This window comes from Ammodytes marinus (assembly GCF_949987685.1).
Source record: "Ammodytes marinus genome assembly, chromosome: 7".
In the NCBI taxonomy this organism is placed as follows: Eukaryota; Metazoa; Chordata; class Actinopteri; order Uranoscopiformes; family Ammodytidae; genus Ammodytes; species Ammodytes marinus.
The window spans coordinates 11,371,069-11,393,663 of NC_137211.1; the positions used below are offsets into that span (position 1 = coordinate 11,371,069).

A 22,595-nucleotide genomic window follows, 5' to 3' on the forward strand; every position below is an offset into this window, starting at 1 on the left:
GCACAATATATCGAATTTTCATCGCGATGACGATATTGCCTTCCCACGATGACGTGTACATGAATGTGCGATATTTGAAATGTGTGCTCAGCTGCGAAGCAAATCAATCACTCCCCAAACCACTCGCTGATCATGTGCCTGTCCATGCTCCAACCTGGCAACCCCAGGTTCCCCGAGAGCTGTCAATCAAAGTCCAGTGGCTCCGCCCCCAAAGTGTGAACACTAGGCTCGTTCGACCTGTCGCCGTCTTGCTAAGACCTGCGCAATTATGACGCTCGTCTTGCTGAGCGCACTGCATTATGGTTAGACTTTTTGTCCCACTTGCACCCGTGGCTGGCTGCGGCTCGGCTGCTTGAGACTTTGAAGTCCCGCGGTATCAAGACGGACACAGACACTGGAGCAAGTCGCTGCAGTTGCTCCCCACGGGCTGCGGGAGCGAAATGTCTGATGGGAAACGTCTTGCTGACAGGCGGAGCTGAGCGCTAATTGGGAGTTTAAACCTCGTGCCTTTGATGCGTTTCCCCAATTGGTTAGGCAAAAGTCTGACATCACCGCTCAAAATTAAATTACGATCCATTCTTTTTGATTTTAATTTATGTTTAATCATAGGCCGCCACAATATGCATTTAAGCAGAAATGTACTTAATCAGAGTTAAACCTCTGAACCCTTGACATAGAAATAATTTGGATGTGTAACTCTCCTGTATAGATATATTTAAAAGTGAACACAAACTTGAGTCACATAAGATCTTGGTGAAGTGATATCTTTATACCATTAAGATTAAATCATAGGCTTATTTCAAGTGATCTAAATGGTCTGGGGATTGTATTTTACATGTAGTGTCGCAAAGCCAGACCAAAACTACAACAAGTAGTTTGTTTGTTACACATCATAATACAGTTCATCATATCCATCTCTACAATAATAATAAGGGATCTTTTCTTAGACCTTCTTTATTTAGGCCGATCATATTCGTTATGTGAAGGGAGAAATACTAAACCTCCTTTATTTGGATTTGTAAATTATTCTTGTAAATTATTCTTTATCACTTAAAGGTAGGTGTTCTAGTAAAGTAACAAGAAAGATAAAGATGTGTGGGGAATGGGGATATTATATCTCGTTTCTTGTTTTGAAAATGCCCCTCGCTTTTAAAGTGTTTACTCGTCTTTGTGTTGTGTTCTGCTTCTAATCGGTTGTAGCATGTGTGACTCTCCTGCGAATATGTTTCTAATAGGCCTTCAAAATAAAACTAGAAAACGAACTGCATCCGCAACAAGGACGCTACTTCCGACTCGGAGCTGTCCGGCTTCAGTCAGGCATTTTCGTCACTCCCCCGACTGCACTCGGCTACTCTCGTCTACTTTCCAGACGAGCTGAAAGTTAGGTCGAACGAGCCTATTTTCTGCCCGCATAGACAGAAAGCACTCCAAGAGCCGCGCGAAGAAGCAATCTGCTGCTTATCGCGCGAGCGAGAGCAGATATTTGCGCTGGTGCAATCACATACATCCCCTTGTTAGTCTCTTTTTTTGTGTGGGGCCGGATTTATAACCCATTATTACATGACACTTTGCCAGGTCTGTTATGTCCAGCAAGACAGACCGCTGTCAAGAGTATAATGTATAGCGAACGGGTCACCTAAGGACCTACGTCATAGTTTTGATGGATAGACGTCCACAAACAGGGCTACTACTCGTTCAAAAAACAATGGAATACTTTTTCAAAGCGACTTTGCATGTATCAGGAGAGCAGGGAACACAGGAGTCATGGTTAATGTCCGACAGGACTCCAGTCAACACGACGTGAGTACGTTTGGCCGCATATTGACAATTAGCCTATACAGTAACTTCAGGCTGCAGCCCGCCATGTAAATGTGCGGCAGTCATTTTCTCCGTGAATTGTGTTATTGATTTTGGGGGCTATTGCTTTGTTAGCTAGATGGAGCTCTTGTTAAATATGTTGGCCGATTACATTTACTGTCTGTTTGTACAGTGTGCGAGTCTTGAGTTGTTAGCAAAACAGTAGCTCTGTGGCTAACGCCTGAGCCTTCAGTCAGCTGAAGCAGACAGTCTAGCGGGGCGAGTAGACTATTCCCCCATTACTAGGTCGTATCCTTGGTCGTTCCTATTTACTGGCGTACTGAACTACATTTTCATTACATAAGAACTTAGTTTGCAATGACTATTCCAGTTATTAGACAGGCTCTCAGGGTTGCTAATAACTCCATACAGTCAGTGCCTCGGTGTACACACGACCTGAAGCGAAGATGAAACCTTGCGTTGCGAGTAAAGGCATGAGAGGCAGCTACAGTTAACTAACGTGTTGCTGAGTGTTACCTGTCACTTCCCGTCTCCGTCCTTTCAAATTAAATTTCGACATAGTAGAGCCATATAGGTTGTGATTTATTTTGACAGGGCGCAGCTCACAATATACTTATTTTATTTATACATTGTGGGCACAATTTTATTTAGTTCAAAATCAAGTTTTATACACATCCATCATGCAGGTACAATGAATGGAGTAAAATATTTTATATTTTGCTTTTAGGAGATGCAATGAGGTCATATGAGGAAACAAAGATGTGTTATTTAACAGAAATGTAGCACAAGGAAAGGTTAAAGCAGTGCTCTGTTGATTTGATTTTGTGTAAAGTTTTGGTGCAATATTTTGATTTATATTTTCTTTGTGGAAATGCATTGACTTCAGGTAAATAATTATTATATTTATGCAAATATATGTACATTATCAGTAATATTGCATAGCCGATCACATGGATATGAAAGCGCTGTTATGTTTACGTGACAATCCAATACAAATATTTTACTCACTAAAATTACTGAATAATCGTGGTAAAATATCGTGATATCAATATTGACCAAAATAATCGTGATAATCATTTTGGGCAATATCGTGCAGCCCTACTTCATGCATGACAATGCACCATCTCATGCTGCAAAGAATACCTCTGTGTCATTGGCTGCTATGGGCATAAAAGGAGAGAACCTCATGGTGTGGCCCCCATCTTCCCCTGACCTCAACCCTATTGAGAACCTTTGGAGCATCCTCAAGCAAAACATCTATGAGGTTGGGAGGCAGTTCACATCAAAACAGCAGCTATGGGAGGCTATTCTGGCATCCTGCAAAGATATTCAAGCAGAAACTCTCCAAAAACTCACAAGTTCAATGGATGCAAGAATTGTGAAGGTAATATCAAAGAAGGGGTCCTATGTTAACATGTAACTTGGCCTGTTAAGGTGTTTTTGATTGAAATAGCTTTTGATTTCACTAAATATGACCTTCACATCCTGCAAATTCAACAAATGACCATTTTTAGTTCTTTACAACCTATAAAATGCTTTGAAACTCTGTTGTGCATAATAATTTGGAACGGTGCATTTTGAGTTTTTAATTTTTGAAAAAAATACCGTTAACATTTGGAGGTTTGTTCAATAAAAATGTAATCATACTTTAACGGTTGATTACTTGAAAATTATACTGACTGTCATTTACATCGACTATTTAGGAAAATCTGAGAAAAATATCATTTGCATAATTATTTGGAACACACTGTATAGCGCTTTTCCCTGGTTTTTCACAGACTCAAAGCGCTTTACATTGTTTTGTACACATTCACCCAATCACACACACACTCATACAGCGAAAGCAGCAGCTACCATGCAGGGTGCAAGCTAACTATCGGGAGCAATTTGGGGTTCAGTGTCTTGCCCAAGGACACTTGGACATGTGGCGCGAAGGCGGGGGATCGAACCACTGACCCTGCACTCCAGTGGATGACGACCCTACCCACTTCGCCACTGCCGCCCAAGGACACATTAAGGAAGGACTATGATGGTTGCTAACAAACATGAGATGACCTTTTCTCGCTGAATTAATGGATCTACAAGACATTTTTACACAAACACTTTGGCAAACAACCTGCCTTCCAACAATCTGTGTTCAGCATGTCCAGCATATGCCTGGACATCAAAACAAACATTCAAGCTCCTGGTTTGACACACTGACACACATCTCACAGAGAAGGCCTGTAATGCCACTCTGCTGCGGCATCAGTCAGCATTCATTCCTCTGTGTACTGTAGCAAACTTTAACCTGCACTAGCTGTGTATGCACACACACACACACACACACACACACACACACACACACACACACACACACACACACACACACACACACTAAAATGCAGATACATTTGTATCCGGCACCTCAGGGGGGTTTTGGGCCAATGAGCTCGCTCTCCTGGCCATTTGGCCCTCTGTGTTAGCCTGGTGTGCTCCAATCAGCACATTCCTCTTTCTCTAGACAGACACGGGGAGACGATTTTGGCAGCGCACGCACAGGGTGGGGTAACACTCATATCCTGTCCCCTGACCTCAGATTACACACACAGTCACTGTACAGTTTTTTTGCTCATGCCTCGCTCTCAAAACACCACATTCTTGCTCTCAAAACATACAGCTTTTCCTCTGTTTTGAAGCAGCTGTCACAGTCCCTCTTTCAACCCAGAGCCCTCAGTGTGTCTCTCTGTGCCCACTGCCAGCCACAGAGCCGGCGTGGTCGTGCCAGTCCACGCCTGTTGTTATGTCCCACACCAAACACAGACTCTCCTCTGTCTGCGTTAATGAGCACCACCCTCCCCTCCATCATTCCATCCCTTCCTCCCTCTGGGCGCCACTTGGGCACCAGCACTGGGCTTGACAGAACCCTGTTTCCAACAACAATGAAGCTCCAGTCCACTCCAATCAATTTGCTGCTGATGGCTGTGCTCGCATGTCTGTCTGTGAGCGCTGAGTGTCCACTGCATAACAAGCCTGTAACCACGCCTTAGACAACAAAAAAGAAAACAAAGAAGAAGAGACTCTATTTGCCGCTGTGTTTTTCATCCAAAGTAGATTTCAGGGCCAGTGTGTTTACCCAGGCGTGAAGTTGGAGCTGAATGCCGTCCGGCATCCCCATTTGAGCTTTTTTTTCCCGCAGAGAATGACAAATCATTCGCCACTCAATCACACACTCCCTCTCTCTGAAACTGTCTCCAACTTCATTTTACTGCCTTTGTTTCTCTATGAATGTTGTAACACTCACTCTTCCTCTCCTTATCTCCTCCCCAGTTTCGTATGATTTCAAAGTATTGTGCAACCTCAGATAATTTTCTGCATGGGAACATCAGAAATAAAGCTCAAATTCAACCCGTCCTGAAAATACATACTCAGTCCAAAGAGGAACTTTCTTTCCGATATTGTTGTTTTTCCCAGTGGACAGTGACAAGAGTGTGAGTAAGCCTTAGGAAACAATACACAGAATCTTATGTCACACATGGGAGTACCCCACCCAGTGCCGGCTTATCTAGCCCACCACCCTCCAATCTGCTGTTGAACTTTTGGCTCCCCTCTCCTCTTTTTCTTTCCATTGTTGTGTAATACACACACACACACACACACACACACACACACACACACACACACACACAGGTCTGTTGTTCACTTTCGTCAGTGACTCTCTCACCAAGTGTTCATCACCTTAGCCCCGACCCCAACCCGACACATACACACACACACCCTGGTTTGAGTGTGGAGGAGGTGTCTGGGTTTGAGGCTGAGCAGTTTTTTGGCAACATTGCACTTGACATAGCATACGGTGTTATCACTGGACACAGGCGAAGAGAAATAACTCAGGAAAGAGTTTACACTGCAGTGGTTGGATTGTTTGTGGGAGTGTGTATTTGTGTGAGTTGGCTTGACAGGGTGTGTCCTGCGTGCTTGTTTGCTGCACAAGCAGACGATGTGTGTTTTGGGGTCCCAGTTTAAGTGGACTTTGCCTTGCCTCTGTCGCACTCCAGCTAAAAACTCTGGTAGCGATGTGAGTCCTACCAGTCCAAGGCCGAATGAGGAAGGGAAGGGGTGGGGCGGGGTGTACAGTGGGAAAAGGGGGAAGGGAGGTGGAGGAGATAAATTGTGCCATGTGAAAGTGGCTCATATGGCTTCCTTTTTCTCTGGTTACTATCCCAACTGTTCCCGGTAGCCTTCAGGTTTTCTTTCTTTCTTTTCTTTCTACCATTGTTCTCCGCCTGGCACGGTCAATCGCTAGTTGCCCTAATCATATTTGTGTTTCGTAGCCCAGAGATTTTTGTGTGCGCTCATCATGTTTGTTCACCGGGGCTAATGTAAGGCCAAACATTGGGGTTATCTCCTTGCCTAGTTGTAAATGGCCTGAGCCGTCAACAAGTGGAGTTCAGTAGATTTGTTTCAAAGAGGATTATTGTTCTGACTCAACCCCTGCAAATGTATTAGCTAAAGCAGAAGGTGTGTGTGTGTGTGTGTGTGTGTGTGTGTGTGTGTGTGTGTGTCAGATTAGTGTTGTGTGTACTTCCTATCTAGTTTATGCTTGGTGTTTGTGTGGTAATTATGACTAACTTCACAGTGTGGTGTCGCTGTCCTCTCTCCTAGGTGACATCACGCAGAAGGGCTATGAGAAGAAGAAAGCCAAGCTGCTGGCCTCCTACATCTCCCTTTTGCCAAGTAAGACCAACTCTCCTTCTGCTCTTCGCTTTTCCTCATTTCATTTGTTAGCCCTTCTGCTCTCTTGCATTGCGTCACCTCTTCTGTCAGCTTTCTTCCTCCTGGTCAATCTTAAAAAAATGTGGAATCCGGAGTCTTAAAGTAATTGCACCAGAATAATTCGGCAAGTGATGAATTTACATATACAAAATAATCATGAAAGAGGGGCTTTCAATATGAACTTTTATTCCCAGCTTTATTTAAAAAATAAAATAAAATAAAAAATCTTCACAGAAATTCTTGTGAATGTAATTCTCTTTGTCCAAGATAATTTCTGGCTTTCTGTGGCACTCTTGTGGCCAAAATGGGAACTGCACAAATGACAACCAGAAGAACTTCTTAACAACTTCTCAGCAAAAAATAACAATACTGTTGTTAGCATCACAGTTTGTGGCAAACTGTGAAACCATGCTGAAACCAACTGTCTGTTCATAAAGCTGTCAACAGAAGGGAAGCACTATAATTTCACTGGAACTACTATGAGCCAGTCACTTCAGTCCCTGTAGGTAAGCCGATCTGTTCAGCTTTTTCTCAGTCAGCTGACTCACATGAGGGTGCGGTGTTTCCCCTCAGGAAAAATTGCATCACATTAGCATGAAAAAAGCTTTGTTGATGTGTCACTGTTAACTAATTTAAAAAGGGGAATAGTTAACTTTAGGCCAGTTCAACCTTGGCCTGTTTTGCCTTGAGCAGACTCGCGATAGAAAAAGGCTGCAGAACACTGAATCCTATAATGATATTATTTTCCATATTTAGTAGCTGAATTAAATTAAAATTCCCATGGTTGTCAGTATGTTGTGTTATGGGCAGCTGGACCTGGATGACAAAGCCGGTATTGGGAAGCTTTTGAAGCTGCAATGGTCCCCTTCTTATACGTCTGAACTCTCTTCCCCTCAGAGGCTCTCTGAGAGGAGAGGACAGTTGACTAAAATATATTTGCTTGAATCTAGTCTAATTTCATATACTGCGGGAACAGTAGAAGTTCCATCAGTCAAGTCCATGTCCCTATTTCATTTCAGTCTCAGAGGATCTGTAGTGAGGCTAAATTTAGAGAGCTTCTCCGAGTAACATACAAAATGTATGCCTACATGTGGCTGTAATAGGATTATGTAAAGGAATAGTGTGCTCTGTTTGCATACAACATCCCAAAGAGCTCATGTTCCTCTGTTGTTTTATGTACTGTATGTTCCTCTATATGTGCTTTTAACCTGTACATACCTGCTGTCGTTCTACAGATGTGGGTCTATCTTTGCCAGATGTGCAGCTGTCCCCAGGCCACAGCGCTGACCCCAGCCCCAGTCCTGAGGCCCCGGGCCCCTCCACATCTTCGGCCTCCAGACACCACCGCGCACACCGCAGTGGAGGGGCCAGGGACGACCGCTACAGATCAGGTACACACAACATACCAAACAACAACACACCATTACAAACCATAAAAACATTTAAAAAAATATTTTCAATAACAAATCATCAGCCTGTCCACTTACTCCTTTGAATGTATGTTTCCTACTACTTTCTATCTTCCTCACTTGTTTGACTCACACACTTTATTTTCACCTTAAACGTAGACATCCACACAGAGGCTGTGCAGGCAGCACTGGCCAAACACAAAGAAGAGAAGATGGCACTGCCCATGCCAACCAAGAGACGATCAGCCTTTGTCCAGTCTCCCATTGAGAACTGCACACCTCCAGGTAAACTGGGTAATTCTCATCCCAGTGCCTAGCTGCTCAGTGCAATACTTACGGGAACACATTACCGAAGTGCACATCTAAATAGTCAGAATGTTCTTCTTCTATCAGACACATCTTCTGCATCAGAGGATGAGGGCTCACTGCGCAGAAAGGCCGCTCTCAGTGCAGTGCTGGCCCAGAGCCTGCAGAGCCCCGATTACTGGATCAACCGTTCCGTCCAAAGCTCCTCCACGTCCTCGTCTGCTTCCTCCACCCTCTCCCATGGAGAGCCCAAGACCCAGCCCCAGCCACAGCCCCAGCCACAACCCGGTGCTTCCTTGTTGGCCGACATGCTGGCCCTCACACGCATAGGTAGTCTTCACTGAAAAAATTGCCCCAAAATGTAATTGTTAAATGACGTGGCTCTCTTTTATGACGCTGACTATTTCTTCTCCCTCAGAAAACAGTGTCCCCCCAGATGTGACATCTTCCACTCCCCAAGAGAGAGGGTCCAGGGTGGACTTGCCCCCGGCGGTCAGGGGCATGAGCCGTGGACAGAGTCGCTCCAGCATACTGGATACAGCTGACGGTACCCTGACAAGTGCTAATATATTAATAAATGTCTATTGAAGGTTTAAATGTAAATACTGTACCAAGATGCACATTGCTGCTAATGTGGGAAGGAAAATCACAATTATGTTCTAATCCTTAAAATTGTTGAACTTGGTTACCCTGTTTCTCTTCAGATTGAAAGTTTGAATAGTTTTCATGTTCTAACCAGTTGTTTTCGTATTGACCGTACGCGCTGACGAAGCTGATCGGATTGCTTTCAAACCAATTAAAGATCAGTGTTTATCCAGGGATCACTGTCAACGTCATCTTCATTTCACTGTGGTGAATGCTGCTAACGACAGATATTTTCTGTTCTTTCTTTTGGGTCCATTAATCCTGTCCCTGTCTTGCCTTTCATTAAAAAAAAAGGAAAAAGAAAAGGTAATACAAATCGCGCCCGGGGAAGGGGAGGGATGCTGAGGAGGCCTAAATCAGCTTGCTTTCTCAGCCTGGAGCCTGTCTATCTACCTTTGTGTATGTCTTGTGTCTTAGGTGTAGATGTAGAAAACATTGTGTTTGTTTTCCTTAAGAGCGGCCAATCTGTCACTCTCTCCTCATGTAGCGATTTCCCTTTTGAATCCTTCCTGCTGCTGATTCTGATCCTGACCCTGTGCTAGTGCTTTGAGGTTTTGCCTGCGTGAGTGTGTGCCATGGAGTAGAGATGTGTGTCGTAGTAGAACCTAATGTGTGAGTGTGTGCGCACATGTTCCCGCGGTTGTTTGTTTGTTTGTTTGTTTGTATATGATTGTGACGGTGGCTGTTGTTGGTGTTTGTCCAGGCGTGCCCGTCAACAGCAGGGTGTCTACTAAGATCCAGCAGCTGTTAAACACACTCAAACGGCCAAAGAGACCACCACTCAGCGAGTTCTTCGTTGATGACTCTGAAGAAATTGTAGAAGGTGAGATACAGTTGTGTTCAAAATAATAGCACTGTGTTTAAAAAAGTGAGGCAAGATCAAAATCCTTATCATAGCTTTTATTTCCAAACACACAAATGCTTTGGGGACATTGCACATTCTATTCCAAATCCAAATATGAAGAAACTTGTCAAATGTTTCTCCATCTTTACAGAAAGTGAAGAAAAAGGAATATTAGACTGTTCAAAAAAATAGCAGTGTCTGCATTTTTCTTTACAATTCAAACATTTACTGTATCAACTGAAAAATGCATGAAGATTTAGCTTTCCTATGAATCACTGAACTAACATTTAGTTGTATAACCTCTGTTTCTGAGCATCTGTGTTGCAGGGAGCCGACCAACTTATGGCACCTGTGAATAGGTGTTTCAGCCCAGGACGATTGGACTACATTCCACAATTAATTAAATAGACCCAACACCATAGTATGAGAAACATCCCCATAACATGATGTCTGTGCCACCATGCTTCACTGTCTTCAAAGTGTACCGTGGCTTCAATTGAGTGTTTGGGGGTCGTCTGACAAACTGTCTGCGGCCCCTATTCAAGCCAGAGTACACTTTGAAGACAGTGAAGCATGGTGGCACAGACATCATGTTATGGGGATGTTTCTCATACTATGGTGTCGGGTCTATTTATCGCATACCATAGATCATGGATCAGTTTGGATATATTAGAATACTTGAAGAGGTCATGTTGCCTTATGCTGAAGAGGAAATGCCCTTGAAATGGGTGTTCCAACAATTCAAAGACCCCAAACACACCAGTAAGCGAACAAGATCTTGGTTCCAGACCAACAAGATTAACGTTATGGAGTGGCCAGCCCAATCCCTGGACCTTAATCCAATAGAAAACCTATGTGGTGACATCAAAAATGCTGTTTTTGAGGCAAAACCAAGAAATGCAGAGGAATTGTGGAATGTAGTCCAATCGTCCTGGGCTGAAACACCTGTTCACAAGTGCCATAAGTTGGTCGGCTCCCTGCAACACCGATGCTCAGAAACAGAGGTTATACAACTAAATATTAGTTCAGTGATTCATAGGAAAGCTAAATCTTCATGCATTTTTCAGTTGATACAGTAAATGTTTGAGTTGTAAAGAAAAATGCAGACACTGCTATTTTTTTGAACAGTCTAATATTCCTTTTTCTTCACTTTCTGTATGAAGAAACATTTGACAAATGTTTCTTCATATTTGGAATTGGAATAGAATGTGCAATGTCCCCAATGCATTTGCGTGTATGGAAATAAAAGCTATTATTAGGATTTTGATCTTTACTCAATTTTTTAAACACACTGCTATTATTTTGAACACAACTGTACATAGCATGCGTATGCATTCATGTTCTGTTCTTTTATTTTTTTTTATGAATATCATTTTTTGTTAAAATTAGGGGGGAATAGCCAAAATAAACAAGCCCTCACTCATTCACACGATCACATTTATCGTGCATGAAATACATAATCTCACATAATTTAAACAACGTATCACAAATTGTTTGGTGGGATGCTTCATTCAGACTGATAGTGGACAATAGTTTCTATTTTTCTATATCGATTTTTTTCATGTTAGATTTCATATAGTATAGCTATTGACATAGCTAACATATTGCATTTATGTTTACTAAATGGAAGCGCAGCAGAAACAAAATGGAATGAATGTATCTACCATTTTGCCACAGAGGACTATTATTTTAAACTAAACCACCACATAAGTATAGATTTAATTATATGTTGGAAGTGACCATCTTTTTACATATCACTTGTGTTGCCTACATTGTTATTGCATGGTTTCACATTCATTCATAGCTTCCTCTAATCATTTCCTGCCTCCCCTCTACTCTGTATGTCTGTCGTTGTCCAGTGCCCCAGCCGGACCCCAACACCCCGAAGCCAGAGGGACGTCAAATCATCCCGGTGAAGGGGGAGCCCCTCGGAGTTGTCAGCAACTGGCCTCCTGCCCTGCAGGCTGCCCTGGCCCGCTGGGGGGCCACACAGGCCAAGAGCCCTGCCCTCACCGTTCTGGATATCACAGGCAAACCCCTCTACACCTTAACATATGGTGAGCAACACCTCGATTCATAGACTAGTAAATGAAGGCAGTAACAAACAAAGGTTTTTTTGTTTTAACTTCTCAGTTTATGACGTTCATGTTGTTGTGTCCACCAAATGTAAATGTAAGTTACATCTCCTAGAGGTTTGTTGGCCTGTATAGAATAACACCCACAGTATTATTTTCTACAGTGAGGTTTTACAGGGGGTTGTAGGGTTCAACTATGCAGGCTCAGTTATACAACATGATTTAATGGAAAATGATCTCTTATCTTCTTCACAGGCAAACTATGGAGTCGCAGTCTAAAACTGGCCTATACACTGCTGAATAAACTGGGCACCAAGACAGAACCTGTTCTACAACCCGGAGATCGGGTAAGAGTCTGTCCGTCGCAACTCAGTATGTGAAGTATGAAGGAGCATGACACGGCAAATCGTTTTTTGTGTGTTTCTTAGGTGGCGCTGGTGTATCCAAACAGTGACCCTGGCATGTTCTGGGTGGCTTTCTATGGCTGCCTGTTAGCCGAGGTCATCCCTGTGCCCATTGAGGTTCCACTGTCACGACAGGTAACAATGTCACTGTTGTCAAGTGAATTCTTTTTAAAGACCATGCATGGAAGCAAGCATTTGATAGTTACGTCAGGTCTGAAATGTACATCCAGAATCAGCACAAAAGCACATACTGTCACGCAGCAGACTGGCATTTTTTCTATGACAATATCAGTCATAGTTATCTTGAATCTTGTGGCATGTAATTAATTGTAAACTATGTTAATTGTTGCTAAGCATCCATTTTAATTGTCAATGTATGGTAAAGATTTATTATAAGACCAGCATATTGACAACTAGAGCGTTTGTTTGGTTTATAATTGTCACAGTTTTGGTTGCTCTCCTTGTGTATCAGAATTCTCTTGACCCTTGTCTGTCTCTATAGGATGCTGGCAGCCTGCAGATTGGCTTCCTGTTGGGCAGCTGTGGTGTTAGTCTGGCTCTGACCAGCGAGTTGTGTCTCAAAGGGCTGCCCAAGACACCAAACGGAGAGATCATCCAGTTCAAAGGTCAGTCAGGGCCTTCCTCCGTCTCAGTCTCTTTGGGAGCAATTAGATAGATTCATTAAAATAAATATGCAGGGTGATGCCACCAGTAAACTTTTGAATATTCACTTTTCACTTTAAAACCAGAAGGTTGCAATGGGAACACCGTCAGGCTCCAAATAAGCGTGCATAATCACACATTCTTTTTTTTGCCCAGTGTTGGCAAAAAATATATCTCTATATTTTTTTTGTGATGTTATGTTTACCAGGATGGCCAAGGATGAAATGGGTCGTGACGGACACCAAGTACCTGACTAAACCATCCAAAGATTGGCAGCCTCACATCCCCACCGCCAACACAGACACTGCCTACATAGAGGTACTTTTCAGGACATACATTCACACTTTTAGCAATATACTTTTGGTTATTAAAACAATTTTTATTGACTTTACTGATCATTTGCATTTTAGTGTGCATCTTTCCTCCATTTATATTTTGTTTACTTTTCATTTTCTTTATTTCCATTGAATGATTCCTTCCTTTTTTATGCCATCTTAAATTTGATCTATACCAGTACTTGATATATTGAGAAAAGGTAGCTTTTGCGGTCATGTAACTTTGTCTATATTTTTGTTTGTGCGTATGTGTCTCATAAAACCAAGTACAAAGCAAGTAAGGAGGGGACAGTGATGGGAGTTGCTGTGTCCAAGATCTCCATGCTGACTCACTGTCAAGCCCTGACGCAGGCCTGTAACTACTGTGAAGGTCAGAGCTTAGTGCCCAATGTAACATTTACTGTACCTCTCCTGCGTCTGTGATGCTCTAGCATTATGTTTTTTCAGAGAAAATACACATTCTGATGAACCACAAAAATATTATTTTTTGGTTCTAGCTAAAACTTAAATTTTTCACACATTTAGTTGGTGATTGCACACAACTTAACTTAAGTGTTTCTGTCGTAGGGGAGACCCTGGTCAATGTTTTGGACTGCAAGAAGGATATGGGCATGTGGCACGGCGTCTTAGCGGTAAGATTGACTGCAACAATTAGTACTGTATATCCACACTAGTTGACTCTTTTTTTTTTTTACTTTGGTCCACTTTGTAGAGCAATGTGACATTAACAATGTGTGTATTTTTTTTTCTCCAGAGTGTCATGAACAGAATCCACACCATCACAGTGCCATACGCTGTCATGAAAGCATGTCCCATTTCCTGGGTGCAGAGGGTCCACATTCACAAAGGTTTAACTTATCTTACTTTTTTGTTCCATATTTGTGTAGTTGTATATCATTCAAAACTACTTACAAGACCATTAGATTTAAAGTTTATACAATATGCAAATGCAATATATCTAACATATTCCCCTCACCCACTGATAGCGCGTGTGGCCTTGGTGAAGTGCCGTGACCTCCACTGGGCCATGATGGCCCACAAGGAACAGAGGGACACCAACCTGTCCTCCATTCGTATGCTTATTGTGGCTGATGGAGCAAATCCATGTGAGTCACCTCTCCTGCACAAACATGGTCATCTTTATGTGCAGACATTTGAACGTGTTTCCCCCACTATTTCTGTCAGTTTTTGGTAATGTTTTTATCCAATGTTTGATTCCAGGGTCAGTGTCGTCGTGTGACGCCTTCCTGAATGTGTTTCAGTCTCATGGTCTGAAGCCTGAGGTGATCTGCCCTTGTGCCACCTCTCCTGAGGCCCTGACTGTGGCCCTTCGCAGGTATCACATCTGCATACTCACATGCTCTGAAAAGAGATGCTCTGATATTAGGGATTCTCTGCACATACTACTCACCGTTAAGTCACTTAAATTGAGTGCCGTTTAAAATTAGGATGGGAAATTTCCAACATGACTGTGTGAACAAACATTATTCAGTACCTCATTTGTCTTGAATGAAAAGTTTGTAGGAGACAGACCAAGTGTGAGGAACAAAGACTAATAAACTGAGCGACTTGTGGTTTTGACACCAACTTTTTTGCATGCATCATGTGTCTCCTAAAAATTCACAAATCTTCCTGACATATCTTTTTTTTTCATGATGTTGAGGGTGGAATAATTTCACTATTTTAAAGTAAATTAACTCAAAACTCAAATAAAACCATAAAAGTTTTCCTCATTTCTTCTGTCTTGTTCAAGATGAAAATCCCTTTGAATCTGAGATAGATTTTTTCCATCAGCAGACATGAACAACGTGTCACCATTCTGCTGCCTTCCTGTCTGGAACATTAGTTCTCTCACACGTCACTTCTCATTTTGCCTTCTGTGCAGGCCTGGTGCACGGGGAGCACCACTACCAGCCAGGGCCATCCTGTCTATGGGCGGCCTGAGCCACAGTGTGATCCGGGTGAACACAGAGGACAAGAACTCTGCTCTCACAGTGCAGGACGTGGGCCACATCATGCCTGGAGGTTAGACACTGGAGTTGGCCTTTCATTGGCAGTGTAGCAGCTGCCACATTCACTGTACATTCTTCCATTTTCTGATCTTCATTCGCTGCTTCCACGTACCTAATGTTCATTTTTGCGACCTGTTTGTTTGTTTTAGCTCTGATGTGCATTGTGAAACCAGACGGGCCTCCGCAGCTGTGCAAGACAGATGAAATAGGAGAGATTGTGATCAATTCTCGGGCTGGAGGCACCATGTACTACGGCCTGCCTGGTGTCACCAAGAACACATTTGAGGTCTTACAAAGTTTAAAACTCATCTTTAAGAAGAGCCTTCATTACACATCTGTTCCTCATACACTTAATTCTTACATAACATTTCTTCCCAAGTAGTGTGGCAGAGTAAAAAAAACATGTAGCATGCTTTGGTTAAATAAATATTTGGCATGAGACAAGAAATGTATTTTGCATGAACAAGCAAATCACAACTCTACTTAAAAGTTATATTTAGCGATTGAGGATGCTGACTCTTGTGGAGTGTGTTCTGGAATGCTCCTGTCCCCAGTAGCGTACCGTGGGGTTTCAGTCAGGACCTTCAGTAGCGAACTCCAACCCACCCCCCCAATACACTAATGCATAACATGAAGAGCTTGACAGTTGATCTTCAACAACCACAGAACAGCGCACTGCGCACACCACTGTTATTCATCCTACACCAGATAGACTACTGCACCATCACCATCAGATATTTAATGTCACTCGACAACTGTTTGCAAACGCATAACACGAAACAAAACAAGCATCCAGTTATTGTAATAGGGTTCACCGGATGCTTGCACAACTTCAACGGATTCAATTTAGTATAGCGACAATATTACCAGTGAGCCGCATTCGCTTCAATAACAAAAATGAAACATGCAAGAACTTAGGGTCTTTTATGCCAAATATTTTACAACAGCCAATCCAACCAGCATATTAAGAAGAAGTGTAGTTGAGAGCTGGTTCCCATATTATGCTTAGAAAGCGGCATCAACAATGAAAAACAGCATCACCTACTGCCCAAGTCCCAGCAATATAGGCTACACTACAACGACCATAACAAACAAACAAAATGGTTTTAAAACCCCACAAAAAAACGTTATCTCTTCACAGATAGACACAGCCAAAAGTAACACTCACCCATCACTTGTAGAGGAAATCCATCCTTGTATCCCCTAAACCATTAAGGCTGTTAAAATCCGTGATGTGTCATGTTCCTTCACAGGTTTAAAAAGCAGACACGGCCAGCAACATACCGGTAACTTGTTCCGCTCGGTGCTAGCTGTTAGCCAGTCATAGCGTCGTAGTTACAGTCAGTGAAGTGCCGCAAAAAAAACGTTGTCAGCCCATCCAGCTTATGTGTAGTATTCCTGTCGAAACTATATCTAAACTATGTTAAACGATCACCTTTCAAATAGCCACGCTAGATCGGTAATGGGATGAGTAGGTTGTGTGAAAGCGATGGCCACAGCAGTTCACTCACATCACAATGCTAATAGCCCGCCGGAGTTTCAAACTTGGGGTGGGCTGTCACTACACATCAGAATCTGATTGGCTGATGAGACATGTCAGTCAAAGTTATTATCCAATAGGAGACGGCAGCTTCAATGAAAGGCTAGCAATACTTCTAGTGCAGGTCCCGCTGCTCCACATAGCTGTGATGTGTTTAGATGACATATGCCTGGGAAATCCAGCTCAGCCTCACAAAAAATAACTATATTCCCAAAAAAATTGAATTATTATTGTAACGTACTGACATTTTTTATTAAATTCAGACATATTTATACACAAATTAATATAATTTTAAACAACAACAACAACAAAAATATATTATTTGGATTTTGACAGAGCCAGCAGAGAAGGCCCTGCTGGCCCTGATGGCCCACCACTGCCTGTCCCCTTCCACTCTGCACAGGATTGGCTGGTTTAGAAAAATAGGTAGATGGGAAAGAAACACAGATATACATGAACCATGAAAAGGAGCCACAGTCATCATGAAATTGTTGCATTCTGTTTATTCCCTCATTATATCATATATTTTGGCTTTAAGATATAACATAATGTCTGGGTGAGATCCAATCTTTTATTTGTCTGCTAATCCAAAGGTGATACCTGTCAACCAAGCTGGAGCACCCATAGGAGAAATTCCCTTCAGTCGGACTGGCCTGCTAGGATTTGTAGGACCGGTAAGCAACTCATACGCATACATAAAAACAGTTATCTTTCTTAAATTGACTTGAGGAAATAAGGGGGGTGAGACTTTCGTGTTCCATACTGAGTTGAGCCGTCTGTTCCACAGGGCAGTCTAGTGTTTGTTGTGGGGAAGATTGAGGGGCTGCTGATGGTGAGTGGGCGTCGCCACAATGCAGACGACCTGGTGGCCACCGCACTAGCAGTGGAGCCTGTCAAAACCGTTTACAGGGGCAGGTGAGACGCTGGTTTCCTATCTGAGCCCGTATGCTTGACGCTCCTGTTATGGGTGTGTACACTGTTTCACCCTAAAAAATGATGCATAGATGCACAGGCAACACCAAAGGAGACCATTTTAGCCATATGTGCCAATATAATGTTAATAATTGAACCCCACTTAAACAGTGTACCTGTGTGTTTCTTATTTCTCTGTCATTCGTGCAGGATCGCTGTGTTCTCAGTCACAGTGTTTTATGATGAAAGGATAGTGGTTGTGGCAGAGCAGAGGCCTGATGCCAGTGAGGAGGACAGCTTCCAGTGGATGAGTCGAGTATTGCAGGTAAATCACATGGACAGTACAACATAGGGAATATTCAACAAAAATGTATCTTCAGGTTCTCAATTATGATATTATGCTGTAACTAACTCTTGTTATGTAACAGACCCTCCCTGTTAAGCCCCCAGTTATGTTTAAACTCTTCTTATAAGGATATTTTATGATAAGCTGTGTTTTTTTTCCATGTCACGTGATGCTTATTTCCTGCTCAGGCGATCGACAGCATCCACCAGGTCGGCCTGTACTGCCTCGCACTCGTTCCGGCCAACACTCTCCCGAAGACACCCCTTGGGGGCATCCACATCTGTGAAACCAAGCAGAACTTTTTGGAGGGAAACCTGCACCCCTGTAATATCCTCATGTGCCCACACACGTGTGTTACCAACCTGCCCAAGCCACGTCAGAAACAGCCAGGTACACCATATCCACTGATGCTAAACATCACAGCAAAGAAGGTAATATTATAAATATGAATTGTCATGTGGTATCGTATTTTCTCTGATCTGTTCAGTGGATGTCGGCCCTGCTTCTATGCTGGTTGGCAACTTGGTGGCAGGGAAACGGATCGCCCAGGCTACAGGCAGAGAGCTGGGTGTGGTGGAGGACCAGGATCTGATTAGAAAGGTACAATTTACCACACAGACATCTTCTGAAATCTTACTTTGGAACACTACACTCATCCAAGAATAATTACCAGACATATTGAGGAATTATTTGACTTAAGTGACTTTTTCAACAGCTTAATATAATATTGTAAATTATAATATATAAGCTGTCAACATCCATGACTCTGTCAATAAACTTCATACTATTGCTACGCTTAGTTACTGAATAATACACACGTTACATTAATACGTCAACCCAAACTGGCCAAATATGTGATTTTTCTAATTTTGGTGTCTTTATTATTGTTAACTGCATATCTTTGGACACAAGACATTTGATGACATAACCTTAGGCTCTAGGAAATAGTAATAGGCATTATATAATGTTTTCTGATTGTTTATAGACCAAATGATCAATCGGTTAATCAAGAAAAAGAGAATTAATTTAGTTTGGGCCCTACATTGTATTATACACAAAGCTATTCACCTTTATCTGATGTATAAACTGAAAATGCTCTGATTGTGTTCGTAATAATAGATGACCCTGTAACAGTCGGTAGAAAATGGATGCTTATGTCTAAATCTCTGTTGTTGTTCTGCCTCTACTTTGCCTGAGTTGGGCTTTAGCTCTGTATGTGGCCCACCATGATGGTAAGGCTCTAGCTGGGGCCCCACCCGTCTTTGCTTCTGCTGCTTTTGTCAGTCAGATGCGCTTTTGCAGCCATGGTGGCCTAATGGCCAACTGTCACGCTCAGGAATCACTGTCCAAGCTCGCTCCTTGGCCAGCAGGGGTCCACACGATTAATACGATAATATGCAGTAATACATTAATAGTCCAGTTAATCACCATCCTTCATTTATCAGTGCCCAGTATTCCTTCTTAACATGGGGGATGGTTGGCAGGCTGCTAAACTTTGCCAAACCAAAAGCTCGGCAGTAAATTAAGTGATAATAATCTACTCCAAGTGAGTGAAGTTCCTCGCTTCTCATTTCTTACTTTTAAAGGTAATTCAGACTTTGAGCAAGTCAAGTGGCATATGTGGCCATTGAAGACCCATGTCAAACACTGTGATGCGTTATGTGAATATCATGTAATAAACCCCCCAAATAAAATTATTTCTGACAATAAACATTTTTGTGTGCACCTCTGCTCGCTGTGTTCACTGTGATGCTCCCACATGTAGCATGGCTTGATCAGTGGTCAGGGCAGCTGGTCTGCATGATGTGACTCCTGATCCCCTTTTTATATACAGTCTATTCTCCTGATTAATTGTTGTCCATAGCACGAGCGGTTGTCTGACACACACACAGAGAGAGAGAGAGAGAGAGAGAGAGAGAGAGAGAGAGAGAGAGAGAGAGAGATTCACAAAGGACGGCTCCGGACAGATTATTTAACATTGCCAGCCATGTGACACTGCTTTATATTATGTTCGTTTGTCCAGAGAACGTCCTGGTATTACCTTAATTTTTTTTTTTACTTTATGTGTTGCCTAATGTTCCCTTGGCTCCTGCCTGTAAAGGACTTCTTTGCTTTACTGTCCTGTCTGTTCCAGTCCAGTGCACCAGCCAGTTCCTCAGCTTATTGACCTTACTTATCGAGGGGCTAATACTGCATCAAATATTATCATATTATATTATATATTTTATAGTAAGAATAATCAGTGTTGTGGAAACTTTTCAAAAATGTCTTGGCCCAGAGCTTGATAGTTGTTGACAGTGGCTTCAATTTGCTTCCTACCATGTGCAGATGGTCCCGGCATGACCCTGCACTTGGCAAAAAATTATAGATTCGCTGGACACTCCCATGCTCCTGTCGTGTGCCTGTGTGTCTCTCTCTGTGACAGGTCAAAAGGTTTTCTGTTCCCTATTTCACACGAAGTTTAAAAAATGAACAGAAGGTTTCTGTTGTCACTGAGAGGACCGTTTATTTTTGGCTGTTGGTTTGGTGATATATGAACTGAAGTGGGCTGGACTAGTTTTTATGTCTTTCTATCTGTTGATCATTTTTAAATGGATTATTATTTGTCACTGATGCAGCTTTGTTTATGTTATGTTTTCTTATTGTCCAATACATACTGTATATAGACTCCACAATTCTTGATGATGCAATGTCAAACTTTCATTCCAGCACCAGTTCTTGTCTGAATCTCTGCAATGGAGAGCTCAAACCGACCCAGACCATGTCTTGTATGTGCTGCTGAATGCCAAGGTAGATTAAACACTCTGACGCACACACACACACCAATCATACAAAATCAATCATCCAATCAATTATGAATCAACGTATATATTGCACAGTTTTCTGTCTTTCTTTTTGTTGACTGTGAGTTAAGCTGTTCTTACTCTTCTTTTCTTGTAGGGGGTGGCGGTGTGCACAGCCACATGTGCTCAGCTGCACAAGAGAGCAGAGAAAATCACAGCTACCTTAATGGAGAGAGGTGGCCTCAACACAGGAGACAACGTGGTGCTGCTTTATCCCCCAGGTGAACACACACAGCCACACACCCCTCATCATTGTAGACGGCCATCTGCCCTCATTTCTCCATTTAACGTTCAGTGGAAAAGTACGGCTGTTTAATTGGTTCCTTTCTTATTTCTGCAGGTGTTGACCTTATAGCTGCCTTCTATGGTTGTCTCTACGCGGGGGTCATCCCTGTGACAGTGAGGCCGCCTCACCCACAGAACCTGGCTGCTACTCTCCCCACGGTCCGCATGATCATCGATGTGAGTTTCTCAACACTGTCATGAAAATCTAAAGAATTTTTTGATTCATGGTGCTTCTGTTACATGGTGTAATTCATGTACGATGGATTATCTTTGCATTAAGCTTCAGCTCCTTAAAGGTTAAGTCACTCCAAGCAAATTCAGGTAGAAAATGCTTTTCATGATTAGATTCAATAGTAGAAAAAAAAACGTCTACTTTTGCTTCATTACAGCCTTTAGGATATTGTAGTCACTTTTCTAGATACGTATAACCAGATATTATTACTGAACATTAGAGCAGGCTTTAATTTGTCAGTCTTAGATTGCTTTCAACCACCAACATATGTATCGTATACGTCAAAAAGATTTATGAGCCTTTCTGATACTTTTCATTCACCACTTCAGCAATCTATTATATTTATTGAAGTGCCCTTAAGCAAGTAACTTAATGCCGCACAGCTTCTGTGAAATAGTTCTGCTATTGACTATAACTGATTTCCCTGGAGGGAAGAAAATAAAATTGAATTTTACTTCAGGAATCAATAAAGTGTAACGATAATTAAAGGCCTTTTATTTGAGCAACACCTCGAATGAAGGATTTGTATTTCTTTTATTTACCCTTTACACTGTTAAAGTGTGGTTGTATCCTTCAAGAGACTTTTTATTTAATTTTTTTCTTTACTCTTTACTTTGTGTCACAGGTTAGCAAAGCAGCCTGCATCCTCACCACTCAGCCTCTCATGAGGATCCTCAGGTCCAGGGAAGCTGCGGCCAGCGTCAACATCAAGACCTGGCCCACTATCATCGATACAGGTGCAACATTAGGCATTATGTGAAGTCATTTGTACTTCACTGTCTGTTCTGAAACATCTGTAGACGTGTCTGGATTTAATACAAACACTTCCCATTCTGGCCACAAGGTGTCCTCAAGATAGACTAAGGGTCGATATACTCTGTAGTGTTAAAGGTGCGAACACACTGCACAGCGCGGCGGTTGGCCGCGCGAATCGCAGGTTCCGCGCCGCGTGGTCATTTTGGCTCATTTGTGTCCGCCGCCGGCCGCCGCCCGCCGCCCGATGACTCATTGAATGTGCACGCCCAGTTTCTTCCCGCTATTTACATCTCTCTCATCATCGTCGTCATCCTCACTGATTTGTTTTTGTTGGGAGCGTCTCTGAAGTAGGCTATTCTGCCTTCTTCATCTCTGCCATCGGCCCTTGTATTGGTCTCACTGCACCTCTCACACA

General features: G+C 42.6%; 1 protein-coding gene across 2 annotated transcripts in view; it reads left to right on the forward strand.

The window, feature by feature from the left end:
* The window catches only part of dip2ba (disco-interacting protein 2 homolog Ba), a 62,219-nt gene that overhangs the window by 27,715 nt on the left and 11,909 nt on the right, over nucleotides 1-22,595 (forward strand). Inside the window, exons 2-28 of one of the 2 annotated variants that reach the window (XM_080030965.1) lie at nucleotides 6,463-6,534; nucleotides 7,809-7,964; nucleotides 8,142-8,267; nucleotides 8,376-8,618; nucleotides 8,707-8,847; nucleotides 9,637-9,756; nucleotides 11,637-11,834; nucleotides 12,108-12,199; nucleotides 12,281-12,391; nucleotides 12,759-12,882; nucleotides 13,128-13,237; nucleotides 13,522-13,624; nucleotides 13,822-13,886; nucleotides 14,009-14,102; nucleotides 14,241-14,360; nucleotides 14,476-14,590; nucleotides 15,140-15,279; nucleotides 15,416-15,552; nucleotides 17,400-17,480; nucleotides 17,594-17,721; nucleotides 17,929-18,043; nucleotides 18,253-18,454; nucleotides 18,552-18,664; nucleotides 20,774-20,854; nucleotides 21,005-21,128; nucleotides 21,248-21,369; nucleotides 22,050-22,161. In XM_080030965.1, coding sequence (XP_079887091.1) covers nucleotides 6,463-6,534; nucleotides 7,809-7,964; nucleotides 8,142-8,267; nucleotides 8,376-8,618; nucleotides 8,707-8,847; nucleotides 9,637-9,756; nucleotides 11,637-11,834; nucleotides 12,108-12,199; nucleotides 12,281-12,391; nucleotides 12,759-12,882; nucleotides 13,128-13,237; nucleotides 13,522-13,624; nucleotides 13,822-13,886; nucleotides 14,009-14,102; nucleotides 14,241-14,360; nucleotides 14,476-14,590; nucleotides 15,140-15,279; nucleotides 15,416-15,552; nucleotides 17,400-17,480; nucleotides 17,594-17,721; nucleotides 17,929-18,043; nucleotides 18,253-18,454; nucleotides 18,552-18,664; nucleotides 20,774-20,854; nucleotides 21,005-21,128; nucleotides 21,248-21,369; nucleotides 22,050-22,161 — 3,345 coding nt within the window. The remainder of the gene's footprint in view (nucleotides 1-6,462; nucleotides 6,535-7,808; nucleotides 7,965-8,141; nucleotides 8,268-8,375; nucleotides 8,619-8,706; nucleotides 8,848-9,636; nucleotides 9,757-11,636; nucleotides 11,835-12,107; nucleotides 12,200-12,280; nucleotides 12,392-12,758; nucleotides 12,883-13,127; nucleotides 13,238-13,521; nucleotides 13,625-13,821; nucleotides 13,887-14,008; nucleotides 14,103-14,240; nucleotides 14,361-14,475; nucleotides 14,591-15,139; nucleotides 15,280-15,415; nucleotides 15,553-17,399; nucleotides 17,481-17,593; nucleotides 17,722-17,928; nucleotides 18,044-18,252; nucleotides 18,455-18,551; nucleotides 18,665-20,773; nucleotides 20,855-21,004; nucleotides 21,129-21,247; nucleotides 21,370-22,049; nucleotides 22,162-22,595) is intronic. The other variant, XM_080030966.1, reaches the window with a different exon arrangement.